Raw genomic sequence first — 18616 nt, forward strand, 5'->3', positions numbered from 1 at the left:
CAGTGGATAAAGGGGAGCTTGTAGACGTACTGTACTTGGATTTCCAGAAGGCTTTTGATAAGGTGCCATATCAAAGCTTATTACGAAATATAAAAGCGCATGGTGTAGTGGGTAACCTATTAGCATGGATGGAATATTGGCTGGCTGGCAGAAAGCAGAGAGTATACATAAATGGGTCCTTTTCTGATTGGCAGGATGTGATGAGTGGAGTCCCACAGAGGTCTGCACTGGGACCTCAACTTTTTACGATTTACATCAATGACTTAGATGAGGGGAGTGAAGACATGGTAGCTAAATTTGCAGATGACACAAAAATAGGTAGGAAAGTATGTTGTGAAGAGGACATGAGGAGGTTGCAGGGATATAGATAGTTTAAGTGAGTGGGCAAAGGTCTGGCAAATGGAGTTTAATGCGGAAAAATGTGAAATTATTCACTTTGGCAAGAAGAACAAAAAAGCAAAGTATTACTTAAATGGAAAACGGCTGCATAATTCTGAGGTGCAGAGGGGTCCAGGTGTTCTATTACATGAGTCACAAAAAGTTAGTATGCAGGTACAGCAAGTAATTAAGGCTGTTAATGGAATGCTATCCTTTATTACGAGAGGGACTGAACATAAAAGTAAGGATATTATTCTTCAGTTATACAGGGCATTGGTGAGACCACACCTCGAATACTATGCGCAGTTTTTATCTCCTTACTTAAGGATGTAAATGCATTGGAGGCAGTTCAAAGGAGGTTTACTAGATTGAGACCTGGAATGAGTAGGCTGACTTATGAGGAAAGGATGGACAGATTGGGCTTGTTTCCACTGGGGTTCAGAAGAGTGAGGGGTGATTTTATTGAAGTATACAAGATCCTGAACGGCCTTGACAAGGTGGATGTCGAAAAGGTGTTTCCTCTTGTGGGTGAGTCCAGAACTAGGGTACATTGTTTAAAGGGCAGAGATGAGGAGAAATATGTTCTCTGAGAGTTGTGCAACTTTGGAATTCTCTGCCTCAGAGGGCGGTAGAGGCGGGGGTCATTGTATATTTTTAAGGCAGAGGTAGATAGATAGTTGTTAGGCAAGGGAATTAAACGTTATCTGGGTTACATAGATACTAGGAGCAGGAGTAGGCCATTCGGCCCTTCAAGCCTGCGCCGCCATTCATTGTGATCACAGCTGATTTTCCAACTCAATAGCCTGCTCCTGCTTTCTCCCCATACTCTTTGATCCCTTTCACCCCAAGAGCTATATCTAACTCCTCCTTGACAACATACAATGTTTTGGTCTCAACTACTTTCTGTGGTAACGAATTCCACAGGCTCACCACTCTCTGGGTGAAGAAATTTCTCCTCATCTCAGTCCTAAATGGTCTACCCCATATCCTTAGACCGTGACCCCTGGTTCTGGATTCCCCCACCATCGGGAACTTCCTTCCTGCATCTACCTTGTCTAGTTCTGTTAGACTTTTAAAGGCTTCTATGAGATCCCCCCCTCATTCTTCTGAACTCCAGAGAATATAATCCTAATCGACTCAATCTCTCCTCATATGTCAGTCCCGCCAGCCCAGGAATCAGTCCGGTAAACCTTCGCTGCACTCCTTCTATAGCAAGTACATCCTTCCTCAAATAAGGAGACCAAAACTGCACACAATATTCCAGGTGTGGTCTCACCAAGGCCCTGTATAATTGCAGCAAGACATCCCTGTTCCTGTACTCGAATCCTCTTGCTATGAAGGCCAACATACCATTTGCCTTCTTTACCGCCTGCTGCACCTGCATGCTTACCTTCAGTGACTGGTGTACAAGGACACCCAGGTCTCGTTGCACCTTACCCCTTCTCAATTTATAGCCATTCAGATAATAATCTGCCTTCCTCTTTTTGCTACCAAAGTGGATAAGCTCACATTTATCCACATTATTTTGCATCCGCCATGCATTTGCCCACTCACTCGGCTTGTCAAAATCACCCTGAAGCACGCGCTTTAGTTTTACACACCAATCTCTTACGTGGGACTTTGTCGAAAGCCTTCTGAAAGTCCAAATAAACCACACCCACCAGCTCCTCCTCATCAACTCTACTAGTTACATCCTCGAAAAATTCCAGTACATTTGTCAAACATGATTTCTCTTTCGTAAATCCATGCTGACTCTGTCCGATTCTGCCACTGTTTTCTACGTGCTCAGCTATTAAATCTTTTATAATGGACTCTAGAATTTTCCCCACTACCGATGTCAGGCTCACTGGTCTATAATTCCCTGTTTTCTCTCTACTTCCCTTATTAAATAGTGGAGTTACATTAGCTACCCTCCAATCTGTTGGAGCTGACCACCAATGCTTCCACTATTTCTAGGGCCACTTCCTTAAGTACTCTGGGATGTAGATTATCAGGCCCTGGGGATTTATCGGCCTTCAATCCCATCAATTACCACGACACCATTTCCCTACTAAGATACTGATTTCTTTCAGTTCCTCCCTCTCACTAAGTCCTGTGTTTCCCAACATTTCTGGTAGGTTAGATGGGAATGCGGAAATCAACACTTAAGATGATCAGCCATGATCTTATTGAATGGCGGAGCAGGCTCGAGGGGCCGAATGGTATACTCCTGTTCCTATTTGTTACGTTCTTACGAGAGAAGGCGGCTGAGAGGAAATTTGAAAGAGATGTTCAAAATCATGAGGAGGCTGGACAGAGTAGATAGGGAGAAGCTGTTTCCACTCGTAAAAGGATCGGTAACGAGAGGGCACAGATTTAAAGTGATTTGCAAAAGAAGCAAGTGTGACGTGAGAAAAAACTTAATCACACAACGAGTGGTTCGGGAACGGACTGCCCAGAAGTGTGGAGACAGGTTCAATTGAGGCATTCAAGAGGGCATTAGATGATTATTTGAATAGAAAGAATGTGCGAGGGTACAGAGAAAAGGCAGGGCAATAGGTCATAATGCTCATTTGGAGAGCCGGTGCAGGCATTATGGGCCGAACAGCCACCTTCTTTGCTGTTAAGACTCTGTGAATCTATGAGCCACACTGCTGTGGGTCTGGAGTCACATGTAGGCCAGGCCAGCTAAGGACGGCAGATTTCCTTCCCTAAAGGACACTAGTGAACCAAATGGATTTTTACAACAATCGACAATGGTTTCATGGTCATCATTAGACTTTTAATTACAGATTTTTATTGATTTTAAACCGGGTCCCCAGAGCATTACCCTGGGTGTCTGGTCTTCTGGTCCAGTGACAATACCACTATGCCATCACCCGCATATGATTTAGGAGCCGTTTGGATGTTTTTCACATTTCTAACACTAAACCTAGCTGACAGGTACAAACAACAATTAAAAAAGCTAATTGCAGCAGATGAGGTTAGAGATAGATGTCAGCCATTAGCTAACTGAACTGCAGAACAGCTTTCAGGGGCTGAATGGCCTATTCCTGTTTCTATGTGAGATCACAGTGAGTTTGATAACTTAATTACACTAAAATCAGAATATGTCAGTATCATTGGTGATCCACGATAACATTTCTCAAGACCCTGATATTAGCTTCAGTGCTGCACATGAAGCATCAACATTGGTATTTTGGATAACTAGTCTACGGATAGCCCATTGCTGTTCCGAAGCAGATATCTGACTCATCTACAGATTTACCAATGTTTTTGAAGGAAGTGAGCGAAGTCCTCAAAAAAAAACATATTTTAGCAGAATGACAGTTTAAGAAAGTCACCTATAAATTGTCTGTTGCTTTACAGAATACTTTTTAATAATTAAAAAGATTGGGATTGAGTTGTATTTTTGAAATGCAGACAAACATTTGAGAACTCTCTAGATTATCCAAAAAACTGGCCTTGTAATTAAATTGTTTGTGTAGAATAAAATAACACATGATCAGTCTTACCTGCCCCTCAAATGGACTTGGTTTCTTTACTAAGTTACTTTCAATACAGGACTCATCCTCAGATTTTTCTTCAGCTCTTTGGTGTGGAGGCAACGGGGGATTTTTATTCTTCAGTAGATGTTTCAGAAGCTCATTTCCCGATTCTTGCTTTGATCCTGACACATTTGCTCCTGCAGTTGGATTGTGTGTTGAAACAGCAGGCTGTTGCAAACTGACCTTTCCTTCTACCTTTACTGAATTCTGAGTTTCCACCTTAGGCTGAGAATTATCGTGGCAGTGTGTGCTTTCTGTCTGTTCCACTTTCACTGTGTTAGTCCTAGCACCTTCATTTGATAGACTGTGATCTGTTTCAGAGGGCAGGCCAGCCTGTTGTACCATAAGTCTGTGTGGTGCACTGACACTGGAAGAAAGTTGCCGTTCAAGTTCAGATGGAGGTTGGTGCTCATTTGAATTATTAACCAATTGGTTAATCTCTTCACTTTCATGTTCACCTTGATTAAACACAAAGTCCCCAGATATATTACCAGGTGGATTAGCAGCAGGGTCAGAAACACTGGGTGTAGTTGGTGCAGTGATATCAGAATGTGGAGTAGATGGCGTCTTGACAGAGTCACTGTCATCATCTTTCTTCTTCTTTCTATTTCTCCTCTTCTTCCCCTTTTCCTCTGGTATAATATTGGAATAAAGTTGAATGAGTGATTGACCTGGACCTGGGTAATTGCCGGGTAGTTGCATTCCACTATCTGGGGCAAATTGAGCTCCTTCATTATTCCCTTGTGACCCGGCAGGCATACATGGTTCAAAGGGAGGCCTTGGTTGGTTTTGAGGAAAGCCAAGTCCAGAAGGTACCTGATTCATAGGATGGATAGGTGGACAACCACCCGGGATAGCATGACCCTCAGGCCCAAAAGGTGCCCCCACAGGCCGACGGTCATTGCACTGCATGAAAGATGTTTGAGATGGTGAATTCATGAATTGTGGAAGTAGATTCTGTTGTTGTGGAGGAACAAGTCCCATCTGCTGCACCTGCTGAGGCCTTTGAGACTGCATGAAATCACATGGTAAGTCAGAAGTAAAATACGGCATTTGAGACAGGGTGGGCGTGTTTAAATCTGCCATGCCTTGCTGCTGCTCCATTTCCATTCGCTTCTGCATGGCACGGTGGCGTTCCACTTCCTTCATGAGCTGGATTCTTTGTCTTTCCTGTTGTTCTCTTAAACGCTCCCTCCGTTCCCTCTCCTGAAAACTTTCACTGAATGGGTTGTTGTCATCAAATTCAACTCGCGGTGGCACATTGGACTGTTGATTTGCTGTGACTGTTGTCGCTTCAGTAGATGGAGTGCTCGTCATTGGCAACTGAGGCGGCGCAGGGTGTTGCATCCTTGGGGTACCCATGGGAATGTGGGTAGGCACAGCTGCATTAGGATTGCAAGATTGCCACTGAGGAGCATTTGCCATTCTGGTAGCACTTGGCTGTGCTGGAACAGGCATCTGAATTTGTTGTTGGGGCTGTTGTTTTGGCATCACTGAGAAACTCTGTTGAGTTACTGAGGATGGTGCCCCGCCTTGGACTGAGGGAGGCTGGGCTGATCCAGTAGGCATCATGGTAGATGATGCCATTGGACACTGCTGCTGTTGTTTGATACGATATTCCTCCATAAGTTCTGAATGTTCTTTTTGCTGTTTTCGAATCTGAAAAGTAAAAATTTATACATCAAAAATTAAGTCAAAGTTGTAGAAATTTGAATCTAGTTATCTAATCAGAATGAGAAACAATTCAGTAGGAATTTTAAGTAGATAACAGAGAAAAGCTTGAGATAAACAGCAAGCAACAGAAAATTTAAAAATCACAAGCATGATCAGAAATATCAAGAAAGACTCTTGAATTGTTTTGATAACTTGAGAAAAGTGATTGAGAAAAGTCAAGGATGAGAAAAACAGAATAAGGATTGAAGCTAAACTCTTGGAAACTGTCCAAGCACTAAGCTATTCTGAGCTTTCCAATGGCTCAGCTGATCAAAGCGCTGAGCAGCTGAATCATTCTGACAAGGAATGTCATGGCCTGGACTATTTTATTTGATCTCAGCTGAGCCAATGGTGTGGGGACTGTAAATAATTGCAATAAGAGTCAGAGAGGGTTGGTCAGGGTTCCGAATCCTTCCAGTGTCTCTGTGAGGGGTGGACCTGCATGCGAATGGGGCACTAGCTGAGCAAAGGATCAAGGTTAGCTGCAAAGCCTTCCGCACTGGGACAGCCTGTTGACACTCAGTGTGTCTGATGACCTTTCAAAATCTCCCAAGGAAGCCTGATGTCAGTAGTGGGGAAAATTCTAGAGTCCATTATAAAAGATTTAATAGCTGAGCACTTGGATAACAGTGGCAGAATCAAACAGGGATTTACGAAAGGGAAATCATGCTTGACAAATCTACTGGAATTTTTTGAGAATGTAGCTAGTACAGTTGATGAGGGGGAGCCAGTGGATGTGGTTTATTTGGACTTTCAGAAGGCTTTCGACAAAGTCCCACATAAGAGATTGGTGTGTAAAACTAAAGCGCATGCGATTGGGGGAGTGTATTGAGAAGGATAGAAAACTGGTTGGCAGACAGGAAACAAATAGTAGGAATAAACGGATCTTTTTCCGAATGGCAGGCAGTGACTAGTGGGGTACCGCAGGGATTGATGCTGGGACCCCAGCTATTCACAATATATATTAATCATTTAGATGAGGGAGCTAAATGTAATATCTCCAAATTTGCAGATAACACAAAGTTGGGTGGGAGGGTGAGCTGTGAGGACGATGCAGGGATGCTTCAGGGTGATTTGGGCAAGCTGAGTGAGTGGGCAAATGCATGGCAGATGCAATATAATGTGGATTAATGTGAGCTTATCCACTTTGGTAGCAAAAACAGGAAGGCAGATTATTATCTGAATGGCTATAAATTGAGAGAGGAATGTGCAACGAGACCTGGGTGTCCTCGTACATCAGTCGCTGAAGGTAAGCATGCAGATGCAGCAGACGGTGAAGAAGGCAAATGGTACATTGGCCTTCATAGCGAGAGGACTAGAGTACAGGAGCAGGGATGTCTTGCTGCAATTATACAGGGCCTTGGTGAGATCACACCTGGAATATTATGTGCCGTTTTGGTCTCCTTATCTGAGGAAGGATGTTCTTGCTATAGACGGAGTGCAGCAAAGGTTTACCAGGCTGATTCCTGGGATGGCGGGATTGACACATGAGGAGAGTTTGAGTCAGTTGGGATTATATTCTCTGGAGTTCAGAAGAATGAGGGGGGATCTCATAGAAGCTTTTAAAATTCTAACAGGACTAGACAGGGTAGATGCAGGAAGGATGTTCCCGATGGTGGGGGAAGCTAGAACCAGACGTCACAGTCTGAGGATCCGGGGTAGACCATTTAGGACTGAGATAAGGAGAAATTTCTTCATCCAGAGGGGTGAGCCTGTGGAATTCGTTACCACAGAAAGTAGTTGAGGCCAAAACATTGTATGTTTTCAAGGAGGAGTTAGATATAGCTCTTGGGGCGAAAGGGATAAAAGGATATGGGGAGAAAGTGGAGAGCAGGCTATTGAGTTGGATAATCAGCCATGATCATAATGAATGGCAGAGCAGGCTCGGGAGGGCCGAATGGCCTACTCCTGCTCCTATTTTCTATGTTTCTATGTATAATATTTGTCTGGAAATGGGAAATTACCTGTTCCAACTGCTTCTGCACCATACTCTGCTGCTCAGTTACATGCTTAAGCTGCTCCGCATCTTCCTCTGGAAACTCTCGTCCAGCCTTTTTAGCAGTACGCTGTTTAGCAGAGAGTGCCTTCTTAGATTTTCGGTGTGCCCCAATCTGTTCCTCAAGATACTTCTGCTGCATTTGGAGGAGCTGCTGGGTTTCCTGGAGCCACTCTTCATACTGTTTCTTTTGTGCATCATCTGAATAACAGTATTTTCTTAATTTCATTTCTTTCCCAATTCTACGCTCATTTCTGACATTTTAATAGAGCATGAAGAAGGAAGCTTGTATATATTACAATGCCTTTCACAATTTCAGGACAGGTTAAAGGGCTTTACAGCCAATGAAGTACTTCTGAAGTATAGTCACTGTTATAATGCAGGAAACAGCAGTCAATTTGCGTACAGCAAGCTCACACTAACAGCAATGACCAGATCGTGATTTTGGTGCTGGCTGAGGGATAAATATTGGCCAAGCAAAGGGGGTAGCTTCCCGGCTCTTTTTTTGAAACGGTGCCAAGGGGTCTTTTACATACACCTGAAAGATGTCACCTCCAACAGTGTAGTACTCCCTCAGTTCTGTGCTGGGATACTGAACTTCAGAACTAGTCACTTACAAAACTTTAACAACTTGCATAGAACTGGACATGCTGACTCACTAATAATCCAAATACATCTGGGTAATGAAAGATTGAATTGATGTAGAATCAGCCCAAATCGAATTGCATTATGAAGCTCAAAACCTGTCCAGTGAGATGCAAATACACAAACCTCTGTCTTCGTGATGAGTACCACCAAGGTGATCTAGACAGGCAAATGCCAGAATCTGAAGAATGGCTGCCAAGCAATTGTACTCATTAGTAATAAGGACATGCATTCTTCAGAGGGTCAGAATTTTACAGACTGAAACCCATAACAGTTTCAATGGCTTTAGAAAGAACTTGCAAATATATCGTGCCTTTCACAGCCTCAACTCATTCTTAAGTGCTTTAAAGTTCTTATTTTATGAAGTCATTGTTATGTAGCTAATTGTAACAATTTCAGTACAGCAAAGTCCCACAAAACAGCAATATGCTAAATGACCTATTAACCTGTTGTGAAGATTTTGGTTTAGGAATAAAGGTTGACTAAGAGAGAAGGTCCTCTTCTCTGTATATTGCTGAGGGATTCCCTTATGTCACCTGACCAAGGGGAGGCTGTGGGCTTGGGCGGGGTGGGGGGGGGGGTGCTTGCTTTAACATTTCATCTGAACCAGCTTTCTACTTGCATTGTGCACTTGAGACCTGGAGTGGGATTTGAACTTAGTTTCCTAACTCAGGCAAAGTGTGTCATCACCGAGTCAGACTTAACAGTGCTCTCAAAGCATGAAGCACTACAAGGAGCTAGGTTTACGGTAGCTTCATTTCAGCTAAAATTTGGCTAATAGCTTCTCTTGACTTATCTCCTTCAAACTATTTTCAGTATTATCGACCAAATAATATTTTTTGATCATTTGTCAGGAAAAACATTTTGATGTAAGCTTCAAAATAGCAAAACAGAGATATTCTATTAAGCAGGTAAAATAACTGAACAAGAAACAACAGTAATTAAAAAAAAAGGCACTGTTACTTACTCATAAAACCTGGACCAAATGATGGAGGATTTGGTCGTGACATCTGAGGTGGCAAATTCCCATCCTGAAAATAAATCCAATCAAAGGCAATATCTCAGCATTTGTCTCAGCAAAATAGCCTTCCAAACCAGAAAATAGTTTAATTATTACTCAGTACGAAACAATGAAAAGACTCACGAAAAGAATTGCTGACCCACTACAGCAAGTAAATTTATTTTTGGAATATAACATTATTATTCTGCCCTTATTCTCTTCCCAGGATTCCTGTACTAAAGTTTTCCCCAGAGACAAAAGCAGTCCAGTGACCAGTTCAAGTTTCTCTTCTGATGCTGGGATATGAATCGAACAGGTCGCTACACAAATATAAAATGGTTCCCTCCCTTCTCCCTGGTTCACCCTTTTTGCTAGAACACAGTTCAGTCGGCACCTGCTAACCTTTAGAATCTTGTCCAAACAGTTATTATAGGAAGGGTATTATAATAATGAAAAGGAAACAACATACATTCAGTAAGGTGATACCAAGAATGGTGAGGCTACAAGAACGTGCCAATAATTATGAGCCGGGAGCTTGAAAAGTTGGAATAAGAGCAGTAAATACTCAGCAGGTCTGGCAGCATCTGTGCAGAGAGAAACTGAGTTAACATTTCGAGTAGAACTCTTCAGAACAGTTCTGAAACGTTAACACAGTTTCTCTCTCTACAGATGCTGCCAGACCTGCTGAATATTTCTAGTGCTTTGTTTTTATTTCAGATTTCCAGCATCTGCAGTGCTCTGCTTTTATTTTAGCTTGAAAAGTTCGGGTTTTTTCCAGCAGAACTGAGAAGGTTAAGGCATTTCCTGATTAAGGTCTTCAAGGCTAAAGTAGGTTATGATAAGATTAATGGACTAATTCCACTACTTAGTAAAAAGGCACGTTTAAGACAATCGCAAAAAGCAATAAACATTAAGCTTGAAAAAAGTTACTTTCGAGGAGTGTTAGGAAATAGAGACAGTTTAAGTAAGTTATATTTGTATTTTGTGGGTGTTAGGAATGGGCTTTTGCTTTAAAGTTTAAGTTTGATTTGTATTTCTGCATCTGTGTGTTAAGATAGGTCAAATTGAGTTTTAGTACACTTAAAAAAAAAGGTGCTTGCAATTCCAATGAGGTTTTTACCATAAGCTAAGCAAACAAGAGTAGAAAAAAAATGCTGTTTTCTAGCAACAAGGGTCCAGGGAGACAGGCTCCTCCCACAGACACACAAAAAAATTAAAGAAACAGCAGTTTGATTTGGGAAACTGTCGGGAGAAACTGGAGCAAAGGGGACAGATTGCCAGTCCCAAGGTAAGGAAAAGACCCCGAAATCCATGGGAATGGAACAGGGTAACATCCCAAGCAGATCTTCCAATCGAAGGAAGGATAAGAACCTGGAAATGTTCCTGTTAAGTGAAGTTAAGAGTGGAGAGAGAGAAAGGCTCCAACCTTCATATTTAAAGAGACAAATGCTGCAGAAAGCAGATTAAAAGCAAGAACAGCTTGCAAGAGGCCAGAAGGTCCAAAGAGACAACTGAAGGTCTGTAACTCTTTGTTATGTTTATTCATTCCTGGGATGGGAGCGTTGCTGACTAGACTAGCATTTATTGCTCATCCTTAATTGCCCTTGAGAACTGAGTGGCTTGCTAGGCCATTTCAGAGGTCATTTAAGAGTCAACCACATTGCTGCAGGTCTGGAGTCACACATCGGCCAGACGTGGTAGGGATGGCAGGCTTCCTTCTCTGAAGGACATACGTGAACCAAATCGGGTTTTACAATGGCTTCATGGTCATCATTAGACTTTTAATCCCAAATTATTTTTTTAAATGAATTAAAATTTCACCATCTGCCCTGGTGGGATTTGAACCCAGGTCCCCAGTGCATTACCCTGGGTCTCTGGGTTAATAGCCCAGTGACAATACCACTACGTCATCACCTCCAGTGCCTACTGTGAAGCAGTGGTATTGTTGTTGGCTGAGTAGGTGAGGGAGAGTGCATGGAAGACAGCTTGGATGCATGTGGTGACCCAGGGGAGTGGAACATCGGAAGGAGAGTTTGAAACCCTAAAGATGAACGCTTGCGGAAGGCGTTTGAGAGAAAGCGCTGATTTGGGAGAAGTTTCCAAAGCGATGTCTTGGAGAGTGGAGATTGGAAACTCTCATGTGAAAGATGGAGTGCAGTGAGACCGGTTGGCTCGTGGTATGACAAATGTCTGGGGGTAATTGAGAGGGCTCCACAGCATTTGATTGAGGTAGCATCTGTCGCTTGATTTCAGAGTGTGATGTGTCTGACCATAGGGTGCCTATTAGTTTACATGGACTGTGTACTTACTGTGAACATTAGGGTATAAGATAGCTTTTATAACTTGTGTTATCCTTACAAATCTGTATATATCTGTATTGTTGGCATTATTTACAATATAATTCATAAATTCCAAAATATAACAAGTTTAAAAATATCAGAGTTTATTTAATTAAATAATTACTGGGCTAACTCCTTGATGAATGGGATTCTGTCCACTATCACCACTCTGTGTACTAGACATTGGCTGACCCACAAATGGAAATCTGTAAGAAATGAAAAGAGCAAATACAATTAGAAACCCAAGAAATACTTATTGGGTTCTTCAAACAAGCTTTAAGTTTAAACTGGAAAATAACTACCATCATTCCCCATAGCCGTCTTATATAAACTCTTTTCCTAGTTTCACCACTTAGCCTTTTTTTGCAACATGTGGTACAAATATGGATGTGCATCAAAACACAGAAACTCCCGAAGTGCATTGTGCAAACCTTGGCCAGGCCTTGTTTGGAACACTGTGTCCCATTTTGGTCTACTCACATGGGGGTGATATCGAGACTTTGGAAATAGTGCAAAGGAAGGCCACAAGACAAATTCCCAGTATAAAATATCTTGGTTATCAAGATAGGCTAAAACAGTTGGGGCTCCACAATGGGTAGGCAAAGACTTAGGGATGATCTGATTGAGGTTTCAAAGATAATGGTTGGGATAAATTTAGTTCCAGGTGACAAGTCTGTTCTAATTAAATAGGTTAGGGAGGACCAGAGGTCACAAAGTTAATTTATATAGGCCAGATCTGGGTTAGATATCAGGAGGTGGTTCTTTTCCCAGAGAACTGTGGGTCTCTGGAGTGGATGCTTATTCACCAAATTATTTCAAGCGAGAGCTTGGGTGCGGTGGTCATCACCTCTTACAAAAAGTGAGTAATGCAGGGAATTTAGGACCTGAGTGATCTCCTGACTAGTTCTGATCACCAAAATTGGTCAGAGAGAGATTTCCCCAATTATTTTCCCTAAATTGGGGTGGGTTCGGTGGGTGGAGTTTTTATATTATGATACACAAGATAACACCATTATGTGGAACAGACTAAATAACACAAAGTCTTTACCTGTCTGTACCAGAACAAAAATGTAAAACCAATTATAAATAAATGGGGCATTTTCTCTGATTCAGGTGATAATACCTCAAATTATGCATTATGGCTCCAACGCTCAAGTGTGCCAGAAAAAATTATCTGCGACTTTTTTTTAAACTATATTGCATTATACCAAACATGTTTGTATTCCCAGATCTGTGGTTATCCTATCAAATAAAGAACTAAAAGGTGTACAAGAGCTACCCTGGGGCAATTCCTCCTCCTAATGCCCCATCCCTCACTTTGCCAAAACATTTGGGCTCCTACTCAATATTTTCTATGGAAACTTTGCATGTGAAGTTACCATAAAAGCAGCAAGATTTCAGAAATCATAATAAAGAAACTGTGCGACAATCATCCTTGACAGCAAAGGAAGAAACTAGAAGAATCATAGCCAAAAAATTATACTTTGTACTAATTTGCATAGCCAATAGATGGCATGACAAATCATTGTGTGGGCAGCAACAAAGAGAACAGGCACAGAGTAATATCAATGATCTTGGGTTGAAGTTGTGATCCAAGTAGGGTTTAATAACAGAGTTAATGCACTGTGTAATTACATACATAAAAGCTAAGAAAACAGATCTTTGCTCAACTTTTCACGTTACGAAGGCATGCAGTGCAGGGTGAGGCTTTTGGAAGAGGGGAAACAAAGTTAATGTACTATTTTTGCGCTTGCACACTTCTTACTGATAGAGGTGTGTATTTAGATCACTTGTTCAACTTGCTCTGTTCCTGCAGAATATAAAACTATGATGGGCAGGTTTAAGATACAGGGTACAATGTTATTACTGGTACCTGGGTTTCTTTCATTGCCAAATGAGCTAGAAAAAAAATGAATGATTGACTAGTTAAATGAGATGTGTAAAAGGAAATTAACTTTTGAGGATATTTGGGAATTTTTTTATAAGTAAAATAAACTATTTTAAACTTGTGGTGCGCTTGTTATGTAGAAAGAGGCAAAGCAGAGAAACTTACTGGTGGATCGCAATTAGGGGGAAGTAAAAAAGTTGTACAGGAAGAATGACCTACACATAATTCGGTGAAGGAATAGGCTGTTGGCATAAAACAAAGTTAGCACTAACTGGGGACTTATCTACATTAGCTTTGGGGGATGAGGGCATACTTTAGTGAATGCATAACTGTGGCTGACCAGAAACTGCTGGGGGGGAGAGGGTTATGTTCAGGATGAAGAGGGTTCAAGTGTAAAATGGTTTATTTTTTGATCAATGTTAAATGTAGTAATTTTATGGGGAATTAGAAGAAAGAACAGTCACTGGCATCACAAAAGAATGTTTGCAAGAATAAATGGGCATGAGACATTACAGAATATTTTACACAAAAACACTGAAGCCAGAGGTAGAGATGCTGGGGAAAGGGGAAATTTAGCCTGTTTTAGCCATCATTGTTGTGCATAATTTCTAATTTCTCTGAAGTAATTAGATTTCCTTCCTGATGGAAAATGGTTGAATTAAGAACTCCTAAAAAAGCAAATATTTTCCAATACAAGAAATCTTTACCTGTTCATTACTATCGGCGGCATGCCTAAATTACTTTGGGCCATAACTCTATTGATTCCCTTCAAGGCCACCATTTTTGCTTTCATTATCGGATCGGTAATTGCATCAAAATCTGTAAAAGAATGCAAGAACTTTCAGTATGGTGCATTCTCCATGGAAACTCCTCTACCAATCGGAATGCACTTGCCAACCAATCAGCACTCTCTTCTCATACAGTATAAAGTCGTTGCTTCCCCTGACATTGATGTTCTTGCGATTATCCTGATGAGTGCAAGGCAAAAAACTTCGACAAAGTGTCTTTTTACAGCAATGTTCAAAAATTTAGTATAATTTAAGTGAAATATTTTTGCATCAGTCCAACTATATACAGTAACAGCAATTCTCGTCTTATTCCAGAAGGGCTCCCGTCTACTGGATCCAGAAGGAATAATTAGGTTTCAACACCAAAGTAAATGCCACCCCGACTTAGGGGCCAGAAGCCTTATCTGTATCAGGTGCATCACAAATTTCCTCCGCTTCCAAAATGGAATGTTCTTCCAGCATGGTATCCAAGATAGTGATACACTTCAATACTGACCATACAAATTATTTTAGATTGCTAAATGAGTAAATGTGCTATATAGTCAGCATTCAGACAGAGTTGGACTTCAGTTCCAATATGTGCAGTGTTAAGGCACATTTACTTCAGGAGTGGCATCAAATACCGGAAGGTGGTTCTTGTACTACAATGCCATTCTTCAAAGTGAAAACCTGGTTGCATAGATCTAATGGCGGTGCAGACCAAAAACTTTCATGGGTCCTGCACTTTGTTACCATATCAACTGCCTCCTGAATCTGGTAGCACTGTTGGACCTGATTCAGTACATCAATTTACTTGTGTTGCAAAGCAAGCATGGGACTATGTGGGTTCAACCACCATCATTTTAAAAGTAAGTTAATTCCAAAATGTAAAATGATTGCTGAAAATTAAAATTCACAAAAACATTGGAAAACAAAATAGGTAGAGAAACTGGGGTGCAAATGCACAGATCACAAAAAGTTAAGCCACAAGATAATAAAGTAATTTTAAAAAACCCCTAAAGTTTAAAATGTAATCCTCGGAGTCCAGGTAGCATTCTAGTAAATCTAAGTTGCACTCCCTCCAAGGCCAATATATCCATCCTGGGGTGTGGTGCCCAGGACTGCTCAAAGTACTCTGTGTGGTATAACCATAGCTTTGTATAGCTGAAGCATGACTTCTACCCCGCCAACCCTTGCATTCCAGCCCTCTAGATATAAAGGCCAGCATTCCATTAGTCCTTTTGGTTATTTTCTGTATTGGTTCATGACATTTTGATGTCTCTTTGGTTTGCCACAACAACCTTGATAAAAACTTTTGCTATAGTCACAAGCGACAATGTAACAAGAAAATATGAAAGCAATTTAACTGCATGCACAAAGAAAACCAGTGGACAAAAAAAGGTTTTCACTTAATATAAAAATCCATTAATTTGGAAAGCAAACTATTTTTCTCTCTCTCTCCGAGAGAAAGCAGCAAAATAAATATCAGATCACTGTTTATACTTAAATATTTCTAAGCATTAATGTATTATTAAATCCATCATTCACAGCATTAATTCCCAGTTTTGACTATTACTACTACTATAAAAAAAAAGGCAAGGTTAACTCACCAATATTGGGGAAGAATGAATCAGTGGACCGATGACGTATCATAGCCTGCATTTGTCGTTGTTGTTGCTGCTCCTGTCTTTCTTGTTCCAAAAGGTCTTGTAAAAGGAGGGGTTGCTCTTCCAAAAGGAGGGGTCGCTCTCGCTGAGCCTGAAGACCCATTGTCTGAGGAAGCATAATTTGTTGTGTGTTGGACAGATTACTAGGACCTGGTTGATTTGTGATAATCACATTTTGACTTGGTTGTTGCCCTGCTGTGTAATTTTGGTTAGGTGGCTGCACTTGGAAAAAGGTCTGATTTGCTGAAGGGCCTTGTGAAAAGCTACGATTTAACCTTTGCCCTATCTGCAAATTTTGATTTATTGCATTCTCGGGCATTTGCCCTGGGGAAATAGCAGTATTAGGAGATTGGGAGATACCTATATTTGGATGTGATTGAGGTGATGGCAAAATCTGGGTTGGTGAACCCAAAGATGCAAGTCCAGAATTGGTTGTCTTCTCAGTTAACAAACTTGAAAGGACTGGTGTAGAACCAGTTAGATTGCATGAATTGCTTCCAATGGAAATAGATGTTTGGGTCGAAGATTGAGAATCGCTGAAACCTGGGCTAGCCCCCTTAATTTCTTGGTTACAGTCGACTCTTTCCTCTTCCTTTGGCATTTCCAGTTCTCCGCCAATGCAAGAGTTAGAAGTGGGTGCACTATCTGTTACTGTATCTATTGTCTCAGTCTCAGCTGTACCCGCACTGTAAGGAGCATCGTGATTACCATCATTGGTACCAGTTTCAGATTTTACAGAATTCTTTGAATCTTTAGGACTTCTTTCAATGGATCCTTCGCTTGGTTTTTCTTCTTTCTCAGGGCAATGATCAGATGGTTCTCCCGCTTTGGCTACCTGATCACATTTTGTTTCTTCTTCAGTCTTACTTTGTTCATCCAATTTATCATCTATCGGATCATTTAGTTCCAATTCTTCATTAAACATGTCCTTTTTGTCACCCAGATCAAGCTCAGGGTCAGTATAAGCAATCAGGTCAAACTCCCCTGATTTTAAGAGATCATCCAAATGTGGGTCATTTGTTTCTATGTTGTCTAAATTATCTAAATCAGGATCACCTTTCCCATCTACTTGATCCAAATTTAAGTTTTCCAAATCTTCATCATCCAAGTCTTTAACTTCTAGGTCTCTCACTCCATCAAGGTCCTTAACATCAAGATCTTTCACTGAAGGCTCATCAGAATCAAGTTTTTCTACCATACCATCTCCTTGTGTGGATGCACGGGCAGACAAGGAGACTGTTGATGAAAAAGTATCACCAGCATGTGGGTTGCTCAAAGAACGGGAAAGGGGCATGGCTGGATGATTTATATGCATCTGGTGTTCATTAAGTTGATCTAAATTATTACAATTTTCCATTTGGTTACGCATGCCTTGCTGTTGATTTGACACAGAGTCCAATGGCTTTGGTCCTTGACTTGGAGAGAAAGCACCCTGCACTGGCACAGTGATCCCTCCAGGTCTTTGTTGCTGGCTAACTGGATCTAAACCACTTGTAGAAGGCACCAATGATGCAAAAGGAAGCCGTGGCCTATTTTCTGGTACCCTATGCCGTAGTTCGATGAATGGCTGACCCAAAATATTGTGCTGCTGCATTTGCATACCCCGAGGAGGAAAATGTTGAGGGATAATTACTCCATTGTTCATCTGTGGGTTATTTAAAGACCTGGTAAAGTCCACTGACAGTGATCTCCTTAGCTGCTGTGGAAGGCCTGGAACATGTGCCTGCATCTGACGTTGTCCAAGGAAGAGTTCCTGATTTGCAAACGGTCTCTGCCCAGTTCCTGCAAAAGAGTTCCTAGGAGAAAGAAAGATTTAGTATGCAAAACCAATTAGGTCAATGCCCTAGAATAATAATGAGTTACAGTTTGCATCTGTGCATATGCTTAAAACAGGAAGTATTTCTACTAAAATATCACTATTGTGACAAGAAGGACAAGCACTTATCTAAAAGCATTTGCTGTATGGCATGACATTTTTCTAACTGTATCAAGGTTTATATCATGGACCATCAAGTAAAATGACAACAAAATATCTGCAGTCAAGACTAATTTTTGTAACAGTTCAAATCAAATAAGGCATTTTCAAAGCTCCACATTTACTCAAAACACGTTTTAAAGTTGGTTTATAGTCATCAGCTGCCTGCTTAAAATCAAAACTATTTTTGATTAATTTGACATCCCAAACAAAGATAAAGATCATTCGATGGAAGCCTGGAAAGTTTAAGGCTTTTGTTATGGCAAAACATTTACCTTGGACCTTGGGGTCTCATAACCATTCTTGCAACATCTCCAGAAAACTGTGGTCTGTTAAATTGACCGTCAGTTATAAAACGACCACGCGGTTCATTTGAGAAAAGGCCTGAAAATCTTTGGCCAGCTTGAGGAACACGAGGGAGTCTCACGATACCAGGGTAGGGGGGAGGTGGTCTGCCAAATAGTTCATTTTGACGTTTTAAATCCTCCTGTGGCCAGTGCCTAAGTGGTGTCGCTGCAGATGTCATTGCTTGCTCTTGCAGGCCTTTTTCCTGACGGACTGCATTTTTCTGCTGCTGCTGTCGAAGAATCAGTTCTCGTAATCTCAGCCTCTAAAAAATTAAAACAATTCTCATTTAGCTACAAAGTTATTACAGATACAAACTATTAATTTATCTTATTTTAGGCATTAAGACAATGCTCAATTGTTCTCCAACAGCTGA

At 41.2% G+C, this 18616-nt stretch overlaps 1 protein-coding gene across 10 annotated transcripts in view; it reads right to left on the reverse strand.

Moving 5' to 3' along the window:
• The window catches only part of kmt2ca (lysine (K)-specific methyltransferase 2Ca), a 471931-nt gene that overhangs the window by 62840 nt on the left and 390475 nt on the right, over positions 1-18616 (reverse strand). For all 10 annotated transcript variants that reach the window (XR_005942627.1, XR_005942628.1, XM_041184363.1 and 7 more), the window contains 7 exons: positions 18171-18505; positions 15864-17716; positions 14194-14305; positions 11723-11804; positions 9227-9290; positions 7583-7815; positions 3873-5564 (listed from right to left, as the gene is read on the reverse strand). Coding sequence is in view for 8 of the 10 variants with exons in the window: in XM_041184363.1 (XP_041040297.1) it covers positions 3873-5564; positions 7583-7815; positions 9227-9290; positions 11723-11804; positions 14194-14305; positions 15864-17716; positions 18171-18505 (4371 nt within the window). In the remaining 2 variants the exon portion in view is untranslated. The remainder of the gene's footprint in view (positions 1-3872; positions 5565-7582; positions 7816-9226; positions 9291-11722; positions 11805-14193; positions 14306-15863; positions 17717-18170; positions 18506-18616) is intronic.

Source organism: Carcharodon carcharias, chromosome 3 (assembly GCF_017639515.1).
Source record: "Carcharodon carcharias isolate sCarCar2 chromosome 3, sCarCar2.pri, whole genome shotgun sequence".
Taxonomy (NCBI): domain Eukaryota; kingdom Metazoa; phylum Chordata; class Chondrichthyes; order Lamniformes; family Lamnidae; genus Carcharodon; species Carcharodon carcharias.